Source organism: Cervus elaphus, chromosome 25, assembly GCF_910594005.1.
Source record: "Cervus elaphus chromosome 25, mCerEla1.1, whole genome shotgun sequence".
NCBI lineage: Eukaryota > Metazoa > Chordata > Mammalia > Artiodactyla > Cervidae > Cervus > Cervus elaphus.
Genome location: NC_057839.1, coordinates 35,971,078 through 35,990,871, shown reverse-complemented (window position 1 = coordinate 35,990,871; position 19,794 = coordinate 35,971,078). Strand labels below are relative to the sequence as shown.

The following is a 19,794-nucleotide window of genomic DNA, read 5'->3' as shown; positions in this document are numbered from 1 at the left end:
GTCCAAGGGACTCTCAAGAGTCTTCTCCAACACCACAGTTCAAAAGCATCAATTCTTCGGTGCTCAGCTTTCTTCACAGTCCAACTCTCACATCTGTACATGACTACTGGAAAAATCATAGCCTTGACTAGATGGACCTTTGTTGGCAAGGTAATGTCTCTGCTTTTTAATATGCTGTCTAGGTTGGTCATAACTTTCCTTCCAAGGAGTAAACATCTTATTTCATGGCTGCAGTTACCATTTGCAGTGATTTTGGAGCCCCAAAAAATGAAGTTAGCCACTGTTTCTCCACCTATTCGCCATGAAGTGATGGGACCGGATGCCATGATCTTAGTTTTCTGAATGTTGAGCTTTAAGCCAACTTTTTCACTCTCTTCTTTCACTTTGTGAATGCAATTGTGAAAGTTCCGTGGAAAGCAGTCAACAAGCTATAGAAAAAAAGGGTGTTGATGACTAAACCAGGGAGTCTCTGTGTATTTTCTGAAGTGCTAAAATATACAGCAATTCAGGGGATGTGAGAAGAAACTAAAATATAATCAGCATGTCCATCTTCCTGTAGAAGAGACACCTGGACTTATAAGACTTTATCTCTCCACCTGTACCTTCCAAAATGAGCAACACTTCTGTGGGGGGAGGGAGGAGACAGTTAGGGAGTTTTGGATTGACATGTACACACTGCTGTATTTAAAATGGATAACCAACAAGGACCTACTGAATAGTACATGGAACTCTGCTCAATGTTATATGGCAGCCTAGATGGGAGGGGAGTTTTGGGGGAAGAATAGACACATATATATGTATGGTTGAGTCCCTTCATTGTTCACCTGAAACAATCACAACATTATTTGTTAATTGGCTATACTCCAATACAAAATAAAAAGTTTTTTTATTTTTTTTTTAAAGTTTCTTTTTAAAAATGATCTCCAACTAATAAAAATAAATGGAAAAAAAATCAATATTAATTAAATAATCTTCTTTCTTTGTCCATTAGCCCAGTTTACAATGGGAGTGCAGTGGAAATATCTGTATGGAGAAAGAAGAGGGGAAGAACAAAAAGGTAGAAAGGTGTCACTTTGATGAGTGAAACTGTCAGAGAAGAAGGAAGCCTGAAGCAATCACTTGGTAGCGACCAGCCACCACCGTGGTAATTCAGGCCCACATGAAGACGCTGAGGAGTCAATCACAGTACTATCATGTATAATAGCCCTAAGCACCAGAATCAGCACAAAATTTATTCTTGGAAAATGAAAATAATTAGGTGCACATTTAAAATGCACTGCTAAAAAGGGAGGGACCAAAGCCACAATCATGGACCTCTTTTCATGTCCAACATCAGGTTAATGTCATGCTTGTAATTTACTAAACCAGTTGGGTGAGCACATGGAAGGCAGATGTGGCCATGGGCACTGGGTTATCTGCACTAGATAGACACCTTTTTCACCTTTTTGAGAATCTATATGGCTAGTCCTGAATGACAGAGAGCAGGTTTTGCATGGGCTTTGCTACATGAATGTTATCTCTTTAGGAATGCTCTAAGATCTGGCCAGCTTTGCCTCAGTATGGGGGTCCAGGTCAGATCTGATTCATCCTGCTGCCTTCCTCTCAGGAATTAGCCCCTTTGTTTTCCATTCTTTTGACCCAAGGAAGATTCAACCTAGTCAAAGGGAATGTAGTTGGTAGCCTCCAAGTGGACTCTGCTTTTAAGAGTTCCCACCTTATGATGTTGACCTATAGTCCAGTAATTTAGCTAGCAGAGAGCAATCAAAAGGATCAGTCAGGCCATTCTTGGACTAGTGCAAACCTTCGGGGAGGATTTGGTGACAGAATTGAAATAGAGACTTACAGTGTAGAGTAGGGATTGAGGCAGAAATGGCAAGAGAAGATACAAATCAATGCTTAGAATAAAATTTTTTCATAAAATACACAAACAATGATAAGAATTGTCCACCTAATCGTGGTGATTCTTCGTTTTCTTTTGCAACGTACATTCCCAGGAGAGTGTGAGGGACACTGAACAACAGTGTCCCAGTTTTTCAAATAAAGAAGATAAAGTATTTGTTGGCCAAATTTTCAACTTCTACTTTTGAAGGCTAAACTTAAGTTTTAAGAATCATGTACCAAGAGAGGGTAGCGGTAAATCTCATAACAGTTTTTCAGTCTTACGTTCGGGATTCTTATTTATTTTCATTTTCATAAAGCTACTCTGGAAAGCAAATGTAAATGACTAGTAAGAAAAACAGCTCTATTGGTAACAAGTCCAGTTTATCAGCAATGTGTTAAAATCTCTAATCCTAATTCTCTCAACAGGGTGCCTCAACTTTTATATTTAAAATACTCTTCATCATGAAAAGTTAACAAGGACCAATTCAAACTGTTCTCCATTTTAGGAACTTCAAATGCAAAGAGAATTGGAAAAAAAATGTTATTAGCAGAGGGTGATTATAAGTGGAACTTCCCACCTCGACTTCAAACTGTTACTAATAACCACCTGACAGGCTTACAGTGATGCAATGTGGTCACAAAAGATTGGGGGTAGAACGTGCAGTTTCCTTTCTCAATGCTGACACAACCCTAGAGCTTACTACTCAACGGGAAGCACAGACTATACGAGTGGTAATAGGGGATTAGGGCTCTGAGAAACTGACGGATCTCCATCAGTTCCTTTTACATGGGCTACCAAATGTGTGTTTCTTTCTGAACCCCTGATATTCATGTGGAAACAAGACAAACAACACATTGATGTTATATCAGTATACCCACATGGTGCCTTATACAATTATGTCCTGTAATTAGCTGAAAACTGGAATGCTTTGTTTTTCCTATTACTCATTTGTTACTGTGTCACTTGAGAATAACGGGAGCACCAGACAAATTCTTAAGTTTGTACATTCACGAAATAATAAAGGCATGAGTGCCCGCTTTAGCATATAAAAGGATCAAGTTATTTATCTATCCTGTGAGGAGATGCATTACCTTAAAATGCATGTATCCGACCTCTGGAAAGAGACTTTCCTAGGAACTGAAATTATGAAGGCTCACACAATCTCACTTTACGGTTTAAAAAAAAATGGTGAAGCGGTTATAATTATGCCATAAAGCTTTACAATCTTTTTTTTTTTTTAGTTTTCAGTTCTGATTTTAGCAAGTAAAATATTAATAGAACAGTTCTGACTGTAGCAAGTAAAATAGAAGGGAATAACGAGAAGAAGCTAAATTGTAATTCAAAGATTAAAAGGTAGAGCAAATAAGCTTTTCCAAGAGTTGACCAGTGAGGTAGTGACTGGACAATTCCTTTACTTGAAGACAATCCCAGTCGCTCTGCATCAGCCTCTCTAAGGATTCATGCTGAAGGTGTCTAAATCCGAGTTAACCGAGCCCAGACACGAAACTCAAGTCTAACCGTTCTCACGGGCCGCAGAAGTTCCCCGGAGGAGGACAAAGGTCTCCGCGGTGCCACGGGCAGCTCCGCAGTCACCGTCCGGCCCCTGGAGGGCCGCGCGCAGGCTCTCCGCAGCCGCAGGTCTCTGCCACCTGCGACGGGAGACGTTGCTGTCCCGGCTCCCTCCCCCACCCCTCCCGCTTTTTTTTGCCTCTGCACTGCCAATGAACTCCTTTCGTGGTGAGAGGATGGACTCCTTGTTGTTTCCCCGCCCAACCCTGGTGCCCACTCGCCCATCCAGCCACCACGACAGTCACGCGCACCCTTACTTCTGATCCGGGACCACTCGCGCACGCACCCTATTTCTCCTCTCCCGGCCGCGCGCGCGCGCGCGCGCACACACACACACACACACACACACACCTCGACAGCTCCCAGGTAGAGTCCTAAGCCGCTGACCTCCCTTCCCAGCACCCAGATGTTGCAACTCGGCTGAAGAAGGTGCGAGAAATAGCCCACTTGGAGAGGGAGGCAGCGAGGAAAAAAAGATGCCGGTTTCAGAGCTGTCCTCCCTGGATGCCGAGTTCAAAGTAGCTAAGAGGGTGCATAGGAGAATACCGGGACTTCCCCAGGGTCCCCGCGGACCGCGGCCTCTCCGCACCACCTGCCTACAGCAGGGTGGCCAAGCCTCCACCATCCCAGCCCCACGGTGGGCTGGAAAGCCGCAGGCAAGCAGCCAGCGGAGGCGCGGTGGGACCCGCGCCGCCCGGGGCCCCGCCCTCTGCCCCGCAGCGCTTCCTCGCCGCGCAGGGGAGAGAGCGGGCGCCCCGCCCACTTCACATCTGGCCAATGGGGGCCCAGGCCGCGCGCTGTGTGGCCCCGCCCCCGCCAGGGAAACTTGAAGCTGCTGAAAAGTTTGTACAGAGGCTGGACCGGCCAGAGCGGAGCTGGAAACCCGGCAGCCCGAGAGGAAGATGAACCGCCCCAGGTCAGCGCCTCGGGCCGAGGGGACCTCAAGCTGCCCCCAGGGCGTCAGAAGCGCCCTCAGCTGTAGCCGCCAGCCCCGGTAGCCGCCCGCGCTGCCCTGGGCTGGGGAGGAGCGCGGCCCGAGCCGCGTACCCAGGCTCGGTGCCACCTGCGCGTGCCGCCGCACACCTGAGAGCTGTCCGCCCGCGGACGAGTCCCGCGGGCTCCGCAAAGCTTGGATCGTCTTTGAAGAAACGAAGGAAAAAACTAAGGAAAAAAGCAATCCATGATCGGGCTTCACTGACCCACTTCGCTGCTCTTCTGTTCCTCCAAGTTTTTGAAAGCTGACCACTGACCCCAGTTCCGGAAAACTGGCAGCCACCGAGAGCAGGCTCTGAGAAGGCAGAGGCTTGGCAAGCTCCACATTGAGCAGGGCACGGCTGAGGGCAGGTTGAAGCCTTGTCCAGGACATCTGAGGCTTGACCCTGGGGGCTTACGTAACTGCAACCTCCGCGGCTTCCACAGGTGAGACAGGGTTGGGGGCACTGGGCAGAGAGCGGTGCGGGCGCCCCTTGAGCGTAGCCTGGAAATGAAGAGTTCTCTATTCAAATTATCTTCCATAACTTGTTTTCAGCGAGACTTTTATTGACTCAGAATCTGTCGGGAAAACGAGCAAGCCACTTTTCCCTTGAGATAGGCCTTGTTCATCTTGGCAGTGGAATGAGTTGGGTTGGGGAGAGGAGAGAAAGACAGTATCAACGTATAAATATTAATGCCGGTAGAGTGGTGCTGCCGGCAGGACTTATCCGGAGCCTGGAGATTTCGGTAGCTGCAGTTGGTAAGTGGCTACAGTCCACAATGTTGGATCGAGTTGCTCCCCCCCCGATCTCATCAGCATATTGTTTCTTGGGAGCGGGCCTGACACCTTTTTGCAAGTGGTAATTTCTTCTCATCGCTTTTTCGTCTCTCTCCTATTCTCCACAGACCCAGCCTCGCACTCCAAGGCAGTGTACCGTCGGCCACCACCATGACCGCCCCTGGGACCAATGCATCATCCTCCCAGGCCTCCAACCCACTGAACAGCCCAGTGACCATCCCAGCGGTGATGTTCATCTTCGGGGTGGTGGGTAACCTGGTGGCCATCGTGGTGCTCTGCAAGTCGCGCAAAGAGCAGAAGGAGACGACTTTCTACACCCTGGTATGCGGGCTGGCGGTCACCGACCTGCTGGGCACGTTGCTGGTGAGCCCGGTGACCATCGCCACCTACTTGAAGGGCCAGTGGCCCGGGGGCCACGCGCTGTGCGAATACAGCACCTTCATCCTGCTCTTCTTCGGCCTGTCGGGGCTCAGCATCATCTGCGCGATGAGTATCGAGCGCTACCTGGCCATCAACCACGCCTACTTCTACAGCCACTACGTGGACAAGCGGCTGGCCGGGCTCACGCTCTTCGCGGTCTACGCGTCCAACGTGCTCTTCTGCGCGCTGCCCAGCATGGGCCTGGGCAGTTCGCGACTGCAGTACCCGGCCACCTGGTGCTTCATCGACTGGACCACCAACGTGACGGCGCACGCCGCCTTCTCCTACATGTATGCGGGCTTCAGTTCCTTCCTCATCCTCGCCACGGTGCTCTGCAACGTGCTCGTGTGCGGCGCGCTGCTCCGCATGCACCGCCAGTTCATGCGCCGCACCTCGCTGGGCACCGAGCAGCAACACCACGCGGCCGCCGCCGCCGTCGCCTTGGCCCCGACCGCCTGCCGGGCTTCCCCGGCCGCCTCCTCCCCCGCCCTGCCGCGCCTCAGCGACTTTCGCCGCCGCCGGAGCTTCCGCCGCATCGCGGGCGCGGAGATCCAGATGGTCATCTTACTCATCGCCACCTCCCTGGTGGTGCTCATCTGCTCCATCCCTCTTGTGGTGAGTGGCAGGGGCCCGGGCCCCACTCGGCCCTTTTCCTGCGTCCACCTCCCTCCTCCATCGCCCGCTCCCTGCTCTCCCTCTCCTCGGCCACCGGCCACCGACGTGTCTCCTCCAGGTCGGGGCTGGGGTCCCCACGCTGGGCTTCTCAGAGCAGACTGAGGCTCTTTTTAGGCCTCGTTGCTAGCGAGGTGCAGCAGGTGCCTTTCCCCTACATCGCCGAGTTTCTTTCCCCGAAAGCCTGGTTTTCTCTCCCTCCCGGGACAGCCCCTACCTCTGGCTGCCTGACAGTGGCCTTGAGCCTTCCGAGAACACGCGCTGCTCTCAGATGGAGAGAGGAAACCGCTTTAGTGTGACTGAGCCCCATCCTCAGGCGGAATCCGACCCGTCGGGGACGGTGATTTCTTTGGTGTCCACTCCTTAACAGTAGTAGGGTTTTTAGTGTTCTGATTTATGTCCGTTTTTTTTTTTTTTCTTTTGGTAGCTTATGTCGAATTTTAGAGCTTGAATGCATTTTGGTCTAACTCCTTCACTTTACACTGGGAGTGACTTGCTTAAAACAGTCCCGCAGAACTAGGCTGTCAAGCTAAATTCCTCGCTCTGTGCCATGCAGTGAGTCCCCCAGGAAAACATCTCGGTGCACATGTGGCCCTCCACGGGCAAGGCCCAGAGCTTCATTCTTTCTAGGGGCCCGGAAAGCAAGGTGTTTCGGGGACCTGTTGAGGGCAGACTGATGCACCTGGGGTATTGAATTCACATTCTCAACTGTGAGAGGTAGAGTGCCCTTCTAGAGAGATGGGGCTTTAGAGATGGTCACCTTATTTATTGCCAAACCAAAGCTTTGCAACTTGAGATGAACCTCAGACCAATCTAACCCCAACGCTGCTTCTGTAATATGACGTCATGTCTCCCTCCTAGAACACTTCTAATTTTGGCCTTCGAAACAGTGTGTGAGTTTGGGTTTTGGTACACTTTATTTTAAGGACACCATCTTCTTTAAAATGGCCTTGCGTTAACTTTTCAAATGTTTTAAAATGTCACAAGCAGAAAGTTGGAAAGTCTGCCTAGTTCTCCTCTCTTTGCACTGGAAACCCATGGGCAGATGCACATAATACTTCATCTAGAGTTTCTCATGAAAGCAACTAGTCCTGAGTTTTTCTATATCTCAAAACACCACATTCCTAGAAATTCTAAACTATCAACTTGAAAAAGTTGGTTTTGTTTTTTTAATGTTGATTGGGACCATGAGAAAATACATGTTATAGGCTATTATTCCATCTTTTCCCTTACTAATACTGTTCAGAGACTTTAAGATAAAAATATTATATAATAAAATTGATATTGTATCTAATAAAATATTTTAATATAAAATATTATATAAAATTACAGATGGATAAAATTCCTTCCATCTGTAAATGGAACTCCAAGGTGGCAGAGAGCCAGTGTACAGTAGCTTCTTGCCAATTTGTATGAACAGAAGTAAATATAATTGGCCAGAAGGGCCTTTAAGCCGTCCCAGGACCCAGGATAATTTACAGCGTTAATTGAGCCACATAAACATATTTTACTGTCTGTAATGGCACCTTTAGAATAGAGGGAGATTTTAGAAGAAACAACTCTCTGGCTGGGGCCTCCTTCTGTGGCCTCTGCCTTCTGTTTTACAGAACAGTAAATGCCAGAGTGAGTGGTTGTTATTTACAGAACATCCACTTTAAGGAACTGAGGAATCACAGCTAGAGGTTTAGCAACACGCACATAACTTTTAAACTGTGTTTTGGTTGGAGGCAAGCATGCGAAGCTGTTGATGACCACACAGTCACAGATGAACTGTTCTCTTCAAAGCCTCTTATGGGCTGAAATGGTAGATCCATGGCAAAGCCATTTATCACAAAGCCTTTGACATTATTTGAGAAACAAGAGGCAAGAAATTATAGGACTTATATTTGTGGTTTGCAGACCGACCACATTTAAACTAACAAGGATTGTCTACTCTTTGTGAGGTCAGTGTTGGGTAGTGATATTAAGTCTTTTTACCCTGCAAATTGAAAATGGCTCAGCTGAGAAGTTAACACATAGACATACCTTTGTAAGTAATAAGAAATCATCGGGATGGGGAATAAGTGTAAATCTATGGCTGATTCATATCAATGTATGACAAAACCCACTGAAATGTTGTGAAGCAATTAGCCTCCAACTAATAAAAAAAAAAAAAAAAAAAGAAATCATACAAGTAATGGTAGCTTCAGAATAGATTTAATTGTAAATTAATGATAAGAATGATGTCATTATATTACACACCCACCCACAGTTTAGCAATGACTGAAAGAATTAAAAAGTGAAGCATCCACAACTGTAGCCTTCCTTGGATCACTTTTACAACTTTCTTGGTTTCTGGTTTTTTTTTCCCACATTTCTCACATTCATGTTGTAATTTGAGTTGAAAATTTCTGAACTCTGACTTTTAAAACAGTTGGATCTATCTTCAGTTTCAAGGAAACTAATGAAGAATCTCTTCTAACTTTATCAAATCAAGTTAGTTGGTAATCCTGTTTGAGGCAAATTAAACCCTTCCAAACATTTAAAATGCTTTGGAAATAATAGAGCAAATACAGTTTATGTGCAATTTCACAAGTCTTGACTTACAATACATAAGGAAAACAAGCATCACTGCAAAGCGGCCACATTTTTGTCTTTCAGATATCAGAGAAAGAAAAACGACAGTGGCGCTTAAAGGCAGTTGATATTGAATTTAGTATAAAAGTCAATTTTAATTTGTTCTCCAAAATATATATATCTCATAAATAGAACTTGGAATGGAAATTTGAGAAAGGTTGGAAAAATTAATTGCAGTTATATAAGGAACTGTGCTGAAGTTGCAAAATTTTCTAAAGTGAGTCATAAGCAATGAAGAGAAAAGATGTAAATACAATCAACAGGGAACATTGCATGACAAGGTTTAGTGGGACAAGGTTAATGTCATATTGTCTGTTCTGTTTATAAGCAGTCTCTGGTTTTTGAAATACAAGAGAAGCTAAAGAAATGAAAGAGTTTATGCTCAAAATAAATAAAAGGGAATGAATTCTTTGGAAATATTCAAGTGAGACAGCCTAAGGTCCTGGTGTTAAATGCTGCAGCTGGATCAATGTCTGGTACCTAATTTTGTTACTAATGTTAGACATTATTGTAATCCAGTCTTTGGCCTCAGGGCTAAACGGTTACACTACAGGATTTGAAAGGCATTTTCCCCCATGCACAGGCATGCTATGGCAGTATTTATTGCTTACTTGTTTCTTTTATTTTCTTTCTTCTTACTCTGAAGTAGCAAGCCTTCACCTCTATTAAGAGTAGAAGGGCCAGTTTGATTCATCTTCTGCCTGGGAGGAGTGAAACTTAGGAAAATAGCTTCCTTTAAGTGTTTATTTGGTTCCTTACTATAAACTAGTTGTCTGTATAAGCCTTCATCAGCATTTGATTGCCAAAGGTTTATTAGAGCGGAGGAGAACTGTGTAAATAGATATACTTTTGTTTACTGCAGGCAGACTGGAAGTGGAAACTAAAAGAAACTGATGGGGTTGCAGATGAGTTAAAAACCACATCTAGAGGTCCATGAAGAATGGCATAAATCCAGGCACTATTACAGCAAAACCTGAAGGATTTGATTATTTTTCAAATAACTTTGCCTAAATTTTAAAAAAGTAGCAATTCCCAAAAGCAGAATTTTAGCCAAAACATAAAATTGCAGACCCAGGAGTAGTACCTTGAAGACTGGAGCAGCACATAAAAGTAAGGTTGTTTTCCCTGCTTCTCTTCTGAGTCTTTAAAAGCGCTAGGAAGAAAAGAGGGCTGACCAATATTTTCACTGTCTCTGCACCTCAGATTCCTCAACTGCAGATAATGACTTTATTTCATGCTATTTCCTGGGTGGCTGTGAGTGAGTCCTAGTCTAAGACTCTTTTCACCATGCTTTGCTGACCTGTCAAGGCTTGATTTTATGGAACATCTGCTAACAAGATATCTTTCCCCCAGAGCTGAAGTGATTCTTGAAGGTTCTTGTTAGAATGTTGAAAGTTAAGGGTGCAAAGAAACTAAACGCTTGAGAAGTAAATTTTCAGTGTACACAGTGACCTGTAAAGGTGAAGCAGCTGCTCTGCAGTTAAATAGTCGGTCAGTGATGCAGAGGAAGGAGAACCGAGCTCTCCTTCCACCACCCATCCAAGAACTCCCTCCACTCTCCTGTACTTAGAGATTTTTGTCACAGAAAAAAAAGAGGTGGGAAGAATTTCTAGTAATGCTGTGTCAATTTTAGACCCTTCACAGGGCAGTTAGATAACTGACCACACACAGATCATTCCTTTCATGTGCTCAGAACAGAACAAGGAGCACATACAAATCCAATCACAGGTTCCCGTCATTTATTGGAAAGCATTTCTATTTCGACAGTCAACTACCAAATCAGTCTAATCAAAATTTCAACATTCCTTTTCAATTAGACATTCCCTGCCGACAGGTTAATTCATTAAACAGGAAGTATGTGTTTTAGATACCATGCGCGTCATTAACTATACCCCAAAGCGACCTCTAAGCTGTGGTTTTCATGTTATTGATATAGTCCACAGTAGCCAAGCTTCCACATATTTGTACTAAGCCCTTTCATGATTTTGCTCATAAATTATACGGAGCAGAGAGCTAGGATTTGAACAGAACTGGGCATTTATCTTTACAACCTGTAGCCTTCCTTATAGCTTCCCCGTCATCACACTTAATTTGGGGTTTATCATATTTTTTCCAAGTTATGTTCCTGAATCCTAATCTCTAGCCGTCCTCAACAAGTTTAGAATATTGTCGTGTATGCCAGTTCTAACAACAAGCCACATGTGCAAATCTGCATCTACTGAAGAAATAGACTAATGAAATTGCAAGAGACTATATACGTTGTTTGTTTTCAGCGAATTCTTTTAAGGTGTCCCCCACCCGCCTCCCACTCAGAGGTTGGTTTTCTCAGCAGCACACTCTTCCAACACTGAAAACTGCCTGAACACGTTTATTTGTGTAACATACAGAGCCTGTTGGACAAGAATTGCAGAAAAGTGCTCTCTCCTCCCTTCGTGAGCTGGAGTCCTGCTGTGGATGGTCCCATCTTAATCTGGGGTCTACCCCTTTGGGGAAGCAAATCAAGTAAAGCCTTTAAAGTGAGGCAGAGATGGCTGTGATTTTTTTTGAAATCTAGTGAAGTGCATGGAGCTTTTGTTCACTTTTGTCTTCTTTTTCTCTATTCAAGTCAGTCTCCATTGAGATCATGCTGCAAAGGAAAGCTCCGTCTTCATTTTTTTCAAATAATTTTACCAGCTTTTGAGAATGTTTTCATCTAAATTTGGAATGTTGCTTTTCATACTCATCTTTGCTGCTACCCCATGAGCTCTGCTTTCCTGAGAAGACATGAAATGACCAGGTTCGCTAGCTTATATTAATTGTAAGCCCTCTGCCCACCGCCCCCCCCCCACACGCACCCCATGGAGCACTGAAATAAGTCTCCTTTTCATGCCTTTATACAGTAGTTTCAATTAATTACTACTGAGCATGAAGTGAGCCACAAAATAATTCTTTGCTTGCCTCTTGTCACCTTGATTATGAAAGTTCACTATTAATTTTTTTTACAACACTGACTTTTCTGAAGGGTCATAGGAATTTAAAAAAATAAATGGTAACTCCTAGTTTATTCCCTTAAATAGCTACAAATTTCATTCCTTCTATAGCCATTTCAGGTGTTAAAAAAATTTCCTCCTTTCAGTAATAAATGTGTTTCCCTCGAGGAAGCGGTGGGAGAAACAACTACCAATGAAGCATTTCAATGTTAAAATTTTAAGAAGTGCAAACTTTAGATTTAAAATTCTGTTCTGAAAGAGGGTCTTGAAGTGGCTGGGCAAACCTCTTAGGGAGGGCTGTGGGACCAACTCCCAAGTAGAGCAACACTGCCACCTACTGGCTAAAAGTCTCAAATTCACCCAAATCCTGCCTTGGGTTTTTTTCTAGAGGCTACACTCAGGGGAGGGCCTAATACTAAATCCAGATTTATTTATTTATTTATTTATTTATTTTTGGCCTGCAGATAGTCCCTTTTTATTTATTTTTTTAATAGATATGATATTGTTTAATCCTCTTGAAAATAATACAGTCCAACAGAAATTAAAAAGAAAGTAAGTTAAATTGTCTCTGTGCAATTTCAAATAATCTTATCTACAGAGAAAATTTTGTTATTCATTTCCACAGTCCCATTTGACTCTTTGTGACTCCATGGACTGCATCATGCCAGGCTTCCCTGTCCATCACCATCTCCCAGAGCTTGCTCAAACTCATGCCCATTGAGTTCATGATGCCATCCTAAATCCAGATTTAAATCCATCATTTCTTTTACCCTTAAGAACCTACTGTGTGACGTGAGTAAAATACAGACCTCATGCTCTGTATTTTACCAATAATTCCATTGTCAGGAGATAATTCTTAAGCAGAAAGCTAGCTAGTCTGGTAAAACAGAAAAAGCAAAATGAAAGTCATTTGGAGACCTGAGGCCCAGGCCAGAATCAGCCAACAGGGTGGGGGATCTAAAGAAGGTTCTCAAAACTTCCTGGTTTCAGTAGCACTTCATCTGAGAAAAGGTCTGTAGACCTGAGGGAATCTCTGTGCCCAGGCACAGCTGAGAACCTCAGTGAAGAGTATGGTAGGGAGAGACCAAGATGCTTTGTTCCATTGGTTTTTGAAAGGACAGAAGGTCAGTCATCCTTTGTCTTGGTAGAATCATTTATACAAGCATAGTTTCTAAAAATATTTTAAGAGTTGTCATCATAGGAACTTCACTGCAGGGGGGTGTGAGTCCTGTCCCTAGTCAGGGAACTTAAGATCTCACATGCTGTGTGGTTTGGCCAAAAAAAAAGAGTAGTCATCATATACTGTTGTTCATTCTAGTACACTTTTTATTTAGCTGTCTTCCAGAGATCAAGGGAATAATTTCATCTTAGAGCCATTTCACTATTTTATTCTATGAGAGTTACAGGGCTGTATGTAATTGCTTATCCAAAATATTTAGGACCAAGTGTGTTTTATTTTTTTATTTTATTTTTTTTTTACCAGAATGGAATTTTATTGTGTAAAGTTTATAGAAGTATGACTACTATTCTTCTGTACAAAGTGTGTTTTAAATTCAGAATATCTTGGCTTTTAGGAAAGTAATTTAGTCATCTACTATGTAATATGTAATATCCCCATCAGAAACTAGAATGGTACCTCTGGAGCAAAACATGGGAATATTCACATCAAGTGGACTAAATAAAATTATAAATAGCATCTTGGTCTAGTCAGTTCAGGTTTTGCAACCAAAAACAACAAATGAATATCAAAACAACAGCAACTTCTTGATAAAGGATTATAGACCTGTAGTTGATTGAGGTCTAAATTCCAGTATAGGAAGAAGTAGAAATACAGTTACATCCCACTGATCTAGCATCATTTAGAAATGTGTCATATAAGTTGACTTTTGCAGATTAATGAGATTTATTTACATGTTTTAGACTTCCTTTTATCCAGTTTATTATAAATCTTTCTAAAATATCCCTATTCTTTCTTAGTGATTCATACACTATAAATATTGTACTGTATGACAAAGTGGCAGTGTCATCAACTCTTCTTAATGTTAGACATATTTGCCCTTAGTTAAATGGCTCCAGCTATGCTTTTATAGTTCTTTCTTCTTTTTATGGCTTTTAATGCATCTTTCTTGGCTGTGAGACTCACCTCTTACTTATCCCTGACCTAAAATAATTACTATAGCAAGTAATAATTATCAAATAATTATATTATCTTAAAAACCACTATTTTTATATGAATTATTGTGAGATTTTTATATAATGATCCTGGTGGAATTAGAAGTAAGACTCAGATAGCATCATCATCTTTTAACAGTAAAATTTTGGGTTTTTTGGTGTGTGTCTTGTGTGTGTATTTATATACACATATATATTTATTTAGATATTGACATATAACATTATATTTATTCCAAGTGCATAGCATAATGATTTGATATTTATATATGTTGCAAAATAATCACTATGATAAGTCTAATTAACATCCATCCCCATGCTTAGTTATAAGATGTTTTTCTCATGATGAGAGCTTTTAAGATCTACTCTTTAGGAGTAAGTATGGAAGTGTATGTTTTACAAGTGCTTTTTCGAAGTAGACTCACAGATATAGACAACAAACTAGTGGTTACCAGTGGGGAGAGAGAGGGGGGTACAATATAGAAGTAGGGAATTAAGAGGTAAAACTACTAGGTATTAAATAAGATACAAGGATATATTGTACAACACAGAGAATATAGCCAGTATTATATAATAACTATAAATGGAGTATTACCTTTAATAATTGTGAATCACTGTACTGTACACCTGTCATTTACATAATATTGTACTTTAATTTTAAAAAAGAGAAAGAAGTGCCTTTTCCACTAAGGAATAAAATGATAATTTTCCTCAAGTTTACAAATTTATATTCTCTTCACTGAGTCTGGTCTGTCCAGAGTGCTCCTGGCTGTTTATTCTAAGATGCTCCAGAGATACAAAGGAGGGGTGGATTCCAGTGGAGGCTTCAGGATGGATTCAGAGTGGCAGATGTTGAACAGAACTATAGTTCCCAAGCAGCAGGGAGCCATTGAAGGTTTAGCAGCCGAGTAGCATAATCAAATCTGCATTTGAGAAATAATCTTCCGGTGGCAGGTTGGAGGATGGTTTGGAGAGAACAGGAAGTGGAGATGGGAAAGCTAGTTCGGTGGTTGATGCAATAATCTAGGTGAGGAAGGCAGTTAGAGGAAAAAAAAAATGGGAAAGATTTTCTTTTTTTTCTTCTTTTATTATTATTTATTTATTGACACAATTGGTTTATGGAAAAGGTTTTTGAAGTAAGAGTTGATAACACTAGATTATTATTATTATAACTAGGGAACAGCTTCATATAGAGAAAATAAAAACTATTCTCTGGCCATTCTAGATGATAATAGATTCAAATATTGATTTAAAATTTCCATGTTTAAAAGTTTCTCACTATTCTGTGAGAAAGCACAGAAATGAAGTTAATAAAATTCTTCTCCAGGAACCTTTATGCCTATGTTACCTGTACACACATTGCATTCTTTTATCCATCTTTGACCTAGAGAAGATATTCATAAGGTAGTTACTGATATATTAAAGTTATACTAACTTGATAAATGGTAATTGGTGGTCTTCCTGGTTCTATATACGCTGCTCTTTTCTCAGCACTTTTTTTTTTTTAAACTTTAAAAAAGTTTTTGACCATGCACCAGGGTATGTGGGATGTTAGTTCCTCTATCCAGGGATTGAACCCAGGCCCCCTCCATCGTAAGTACCAGTCTTAACCACTGAACCACCAGGGAAGTCCCCTCTTGGCACTTAATAGAAAACAGGGCAGCTAATGTTACTAATGGCTCAGTCGGTAAAGAATCCACCCGCAATGCGGGAGACCTGGGTTCGATCCCTGGGGCGGGAAGATCCCCTGGAGGAGGTCGTGGCAACCCACTCCAGTATTCTTGTCTGGAGAATCCCATGGACAGAGGAGCCTGGCGGGCTACGGTCCATGGGGCCACAAAGAGTCGGACAGACTGAGCGACTAAGCACGCACAACAAAGTTACTACGTTAGACGTTGCACGCAAATGTTTTCCCAGTTGATGAATGAATGCTAAACACTAAACGCGGGTATCTCCTTCACGCAGGTGCGGGTGTTCGTCAACCAGTTATATCGGCCACAGTTGGAGCCAGTCATCAGCAAAAACCCGGATTTGCAGGCCATCCGAATTGCTTCTGTGAACCCCATCCTGGACCCCTGGATATACATCCTCCTGAGGAAGACAGTGCTCAGTAAAGCCATAGAGAAGATCAAATGCCTCTTCTGCCGCATCGGCGGCTCGCGCAGGGAGCGTCCGGGGCCGCACTGCTCAGACAGCAGAAGGACGTCCTCCGCCGTGTCGGGCCACTCCCGCTCCTTCCTCTCCCGGGAGCTGAAGGAGATCAGCAGCACGTCGCAGACCCTCCTGTACACGCCGGAACTCAGCGAAAACGGCCTCGGGGGCGGCAGGAACCTGCTGCTGCCGGGTGTGCCCGGCGTGGGCCTGACCCAGCTAGACAGCACGTCGCTCAGGACTCTGCGGGTATCGGAGACCTCAGACTCCTCCCAGGGGCAGGACTCGGAGAGCTTCTTACTGGTGGACGAGGTTGGCGGGAGCTGCCGGGCTGGGCCCGCCCCCAAGGGGAGCTCCCTGCAAGTCACGTTTCCCAATGAAACGCTGAACTTATCCGAAAAATGTATATAGTAGTGAAGGGAAGACATACAGCACTATCTCTGGAAGCTTCGAAGATCCCGTGCAATAGACACATCAGTGAACTGTTTGGCCAGTGCTGAGAGGGCTCTTTTCATCCTATCACGCACGTTAGAGAACACCCGGGCTTCTGAGCACTTTGCAGACAGACGAGTTGCTCCTTCTGGGTCCTGAGGTCCGAAGCCTTGGCTGCCACCTCGCTGTGATAATAGCGTTTCGGTGACAACTTGATGGCTGGGAAGATGGACCCTCAGTTTTTCTACTTGACAGGCGGACAGCATAAGTTTTGCTATTTTCATAAAATCAAGAGCTTTATATGTGGCACACGGCAGAAGTCCATGTACCGAAGGGCTCTATTCCAATAAACCATAAAGGACTGTCTTGTGGATGATTTAAGGGTCTCACTAAAGCATGAAATGTGAATTTTATTGTTGTAAATATGATTTAAGGTATTTAAAGTATTTTCTTCTCTGTGAGAAGGTTTATTGTTAACACGAGGTATAATAAAGTTGTGGTAATCCCTCTCCCCCTAGTATAACCAGCTGAAGTTGCAGATGTTAAGATATTTTTCATAACCAAGGTCAGGCCATGGTGTTGAAAATTCAGTGAGTCAGATCTATAAAATAAATACAAATTTTTAAAACAAGTTTAGCACTATTAAAGGAATAAAGCAAAATGCTATTTAAGACATAGACATTACAGGCCAAAATATTAAAAGTTCTTTCCAAGCTATGTGTAATACATAGTGAAAAATGTTTAGTGATGCTGCATGTATCTATCCAGAAAACTGTGATTTCAGGAGAACCTAACATGCTGATAAATATTTTGTACTTTTGTCTTCATTAGCTGGTACTTTTTAAAATGTAACAAAGCTTTTAAAAAGTGTTAGTAACCCATAATTGAAGTGTGTAATATAAAAAGTAAGCAGCTTGTTTTCCCCCTTGGAAATGTGTATAGTTTTACTTTCCTAAGGAATGACTTAGAATATTCTTTGATATTTAAGAGAAAGGCAGATTGCACCATGAAGGGTTTTAAGGGAGGTGTGGAAGGATTGATTAAATTAGCCTTTCACAGATGTCACAACAGAAGGGGTACAAAACTTGGGCATGTAAGAATCATCTTCTAAAAGTTTTGTGTAATGCCCAGTCATGCTGTACACACATCTGAAGCACCTTTCTCAAAGAAATATTGAGCATGTTTTGTTGCTTATAGTGTCTTTGTGAATTGCTTGGTTGTAATTAAATTGAGCCTGATAGTAATGTGGTTTTAAGAAGCAGTTGAACCAACTGAAATTATTTTGGAGATTATAATAAATAAATACACTCAATTGGAGTTTCATGTCATCTGTTTTGGAAACTTGTGTGATTTTTGTGTGTTTGTTTCAGGTCATCTTCCATCTTTTTAAATTGAAATATTTTAACTTATTTTACAAATAATGTTCAATGTAAAGTTGCAAGAATAGCACAAAGCCTTGGAGCCACTTAATAAAGAATGGCATTTAGAAACCAAGATCTGAGTGCAAAGTGTGCTCAAAATTACCAGTTTGTATGGATGGAGACAGTATTATGCTTAACTTGCTACATGTAAATAATCTAAATATTTATTATTAAAACATTAGCATAGACTTGTGGTCTTTCCTACTTGTAAATTCTCTAGATCTCTGCTTTTCAAACTTTAGCATGCATCAGTCTTTTGGAAAGCTTGTGAAAACACTAAGTTTCTGATTCAGTAGTTCTGTGGTGTATCCCAGGTATAGTGATGCTGCCAGTATGAGAACATACTTTGAGCAACAATAATCTCCAGGAGCGAGGTTATAAATTTTTTTTTTTGCAATTTTTAAAAGATATTTTTGAATGATACCAGAAAATCAAGACTGTCATTTTCATAGACCTGATAGCTTAGTGATTTTCAGCTAGCTCAGAAAAGGAGATCTGTTAGACATGGGGAGAGGGAGGGAGTGGGTGAGATGTGTGGAAAGAGTAACATGGAAACTTATATTACCATATGTAAAATAGATAGCCAATGGGAATTGCTGTATGTCTCAGGAAACTCAAACAGGGGCTCTGTATCAACCTAGAGGGGTAGGATGGGGAGGGAGATGGGAGGGAGGTTCAAAAGGGAGGAGATATATGTGCACCTGTGGCTGATTCATGTTGAGGTTTGACAGAAAACAACAAAATTCTGTAAAGCAATTATCCTTCAATTAAAAAATAAATACATTAAAGAAATATATCCTATAATCAACCATAATGGAAAAGGGGAAAAAAACAAACAAACTGAAACTTCTAAAGTGTTCTATTTTGCCATGCTAACCAAAGACTTTGGAAGGTGGTCAGGGACAGGGAGGCCTGGTGTGCAGCAGTCCATGGGGTTGCTAAGAGTCAGACAAGACTGTACAACTAAACAACAACCAAAGACTAAACACAATGTTTTCAGAGAGTGTTTTACTTGTTAAAGAGGCTTTTATTTTTCTTCCATGTATATGGACAATGAGACAACATATCAGTTCAGTTCAGTTCAGTTCAGTCGCTCAGTCGTGTCCGACTCCATGGACTGTAGCACGCATCTTCCCTCTCCATCACCAAGTCCCAGAGCTGGTGTTGTCATCCAGCTGTCTCATCCTCTGTCATCCCCTTCTCCTCCTGCCTTCAATCTTTCCCAAAATCAGGGTCTTTTCCAATGAGTCAGTTCTTCACATCAGGTGGCCAAAGTATCAGAGTTTCAGCTTCAGCATCAGTCCTTCCAATGAACACCCAGGACTGATCTCCTTTAGGATGGACTGGTTGGATCTCCTTGCAGTCCAAGGGACTCTCAAGAGTCTTCTCCAACACCACAGTTCAAAAGCATCAATTATTCAGCACTCAGATTTCTTTATGGTCCAACTCTCACATCCATACATGACTACTGGAAAAACCATAGCTTTGACTAGATTATAGACATTTGTCAGCAAAGACAATGTTTCGATTTATATATAAATGAATATATTCATTACCCATGTTAATGGGAGGAAAAACAAAGTCTTATTCAGAAGTTAGCAATACTAGTCAAGGTATATGCTCACTCATCCTTTACTTCATGTTCACCACCCAGAATGCTGATTCTAGCTGATTCTTTTTTTAATTGAAATAGATCTCACATATAATAAAACTTTCCTTGTA

General features: G+C 42.5%; 2 protein-coding genes across 2 annotated transcripts; one reads left to right on the top strand and one right to left on the bottom strand.

The window, feature by feature from the left end:
* Nucleotides 1–304: 304 nt before the first annotated feature.
* On the bottom strand, nt 305–4,817 carry LOC122683825. The gene is made up of 2 exons (XM_043887697.1): nt 3,803–4,817; nt 305–428 (listed from the first exon to the last, which is right to left on the bottom strand). Exons 1-2 carry the CDS (start codon nt 4,815–4,817, stop codon nt 421–423), a joined length of 1,023 nt encoding a protein of 340 aa, XP_043743632.1. The 3' UTR covers nt 305–420.
* On the top strand, nt 4,738–17,979 carry PTGER4 (prostaglandin E receptor 4). Its single transcript, XM_043887696.1, has 3 exons — nt 4,738–4,870; nt 5,330–6,257; nt 16,034–17,979. Exons 2-3 carry the CDS (start codon nt 5,373–5,375, stop codon nt 16,628–16,630), a joined length of 1,482 nt encoding a protein of 493 aa, XP_043743631.1. The 5' UTR covers nt 4,738–4,870; nt 5,330–5,372; the 3' UTR covers nt 16,631–17,979.
* The last annotated feature ends 1,815 nt before the right edge of the window (nt 17,980–19,794 follow it).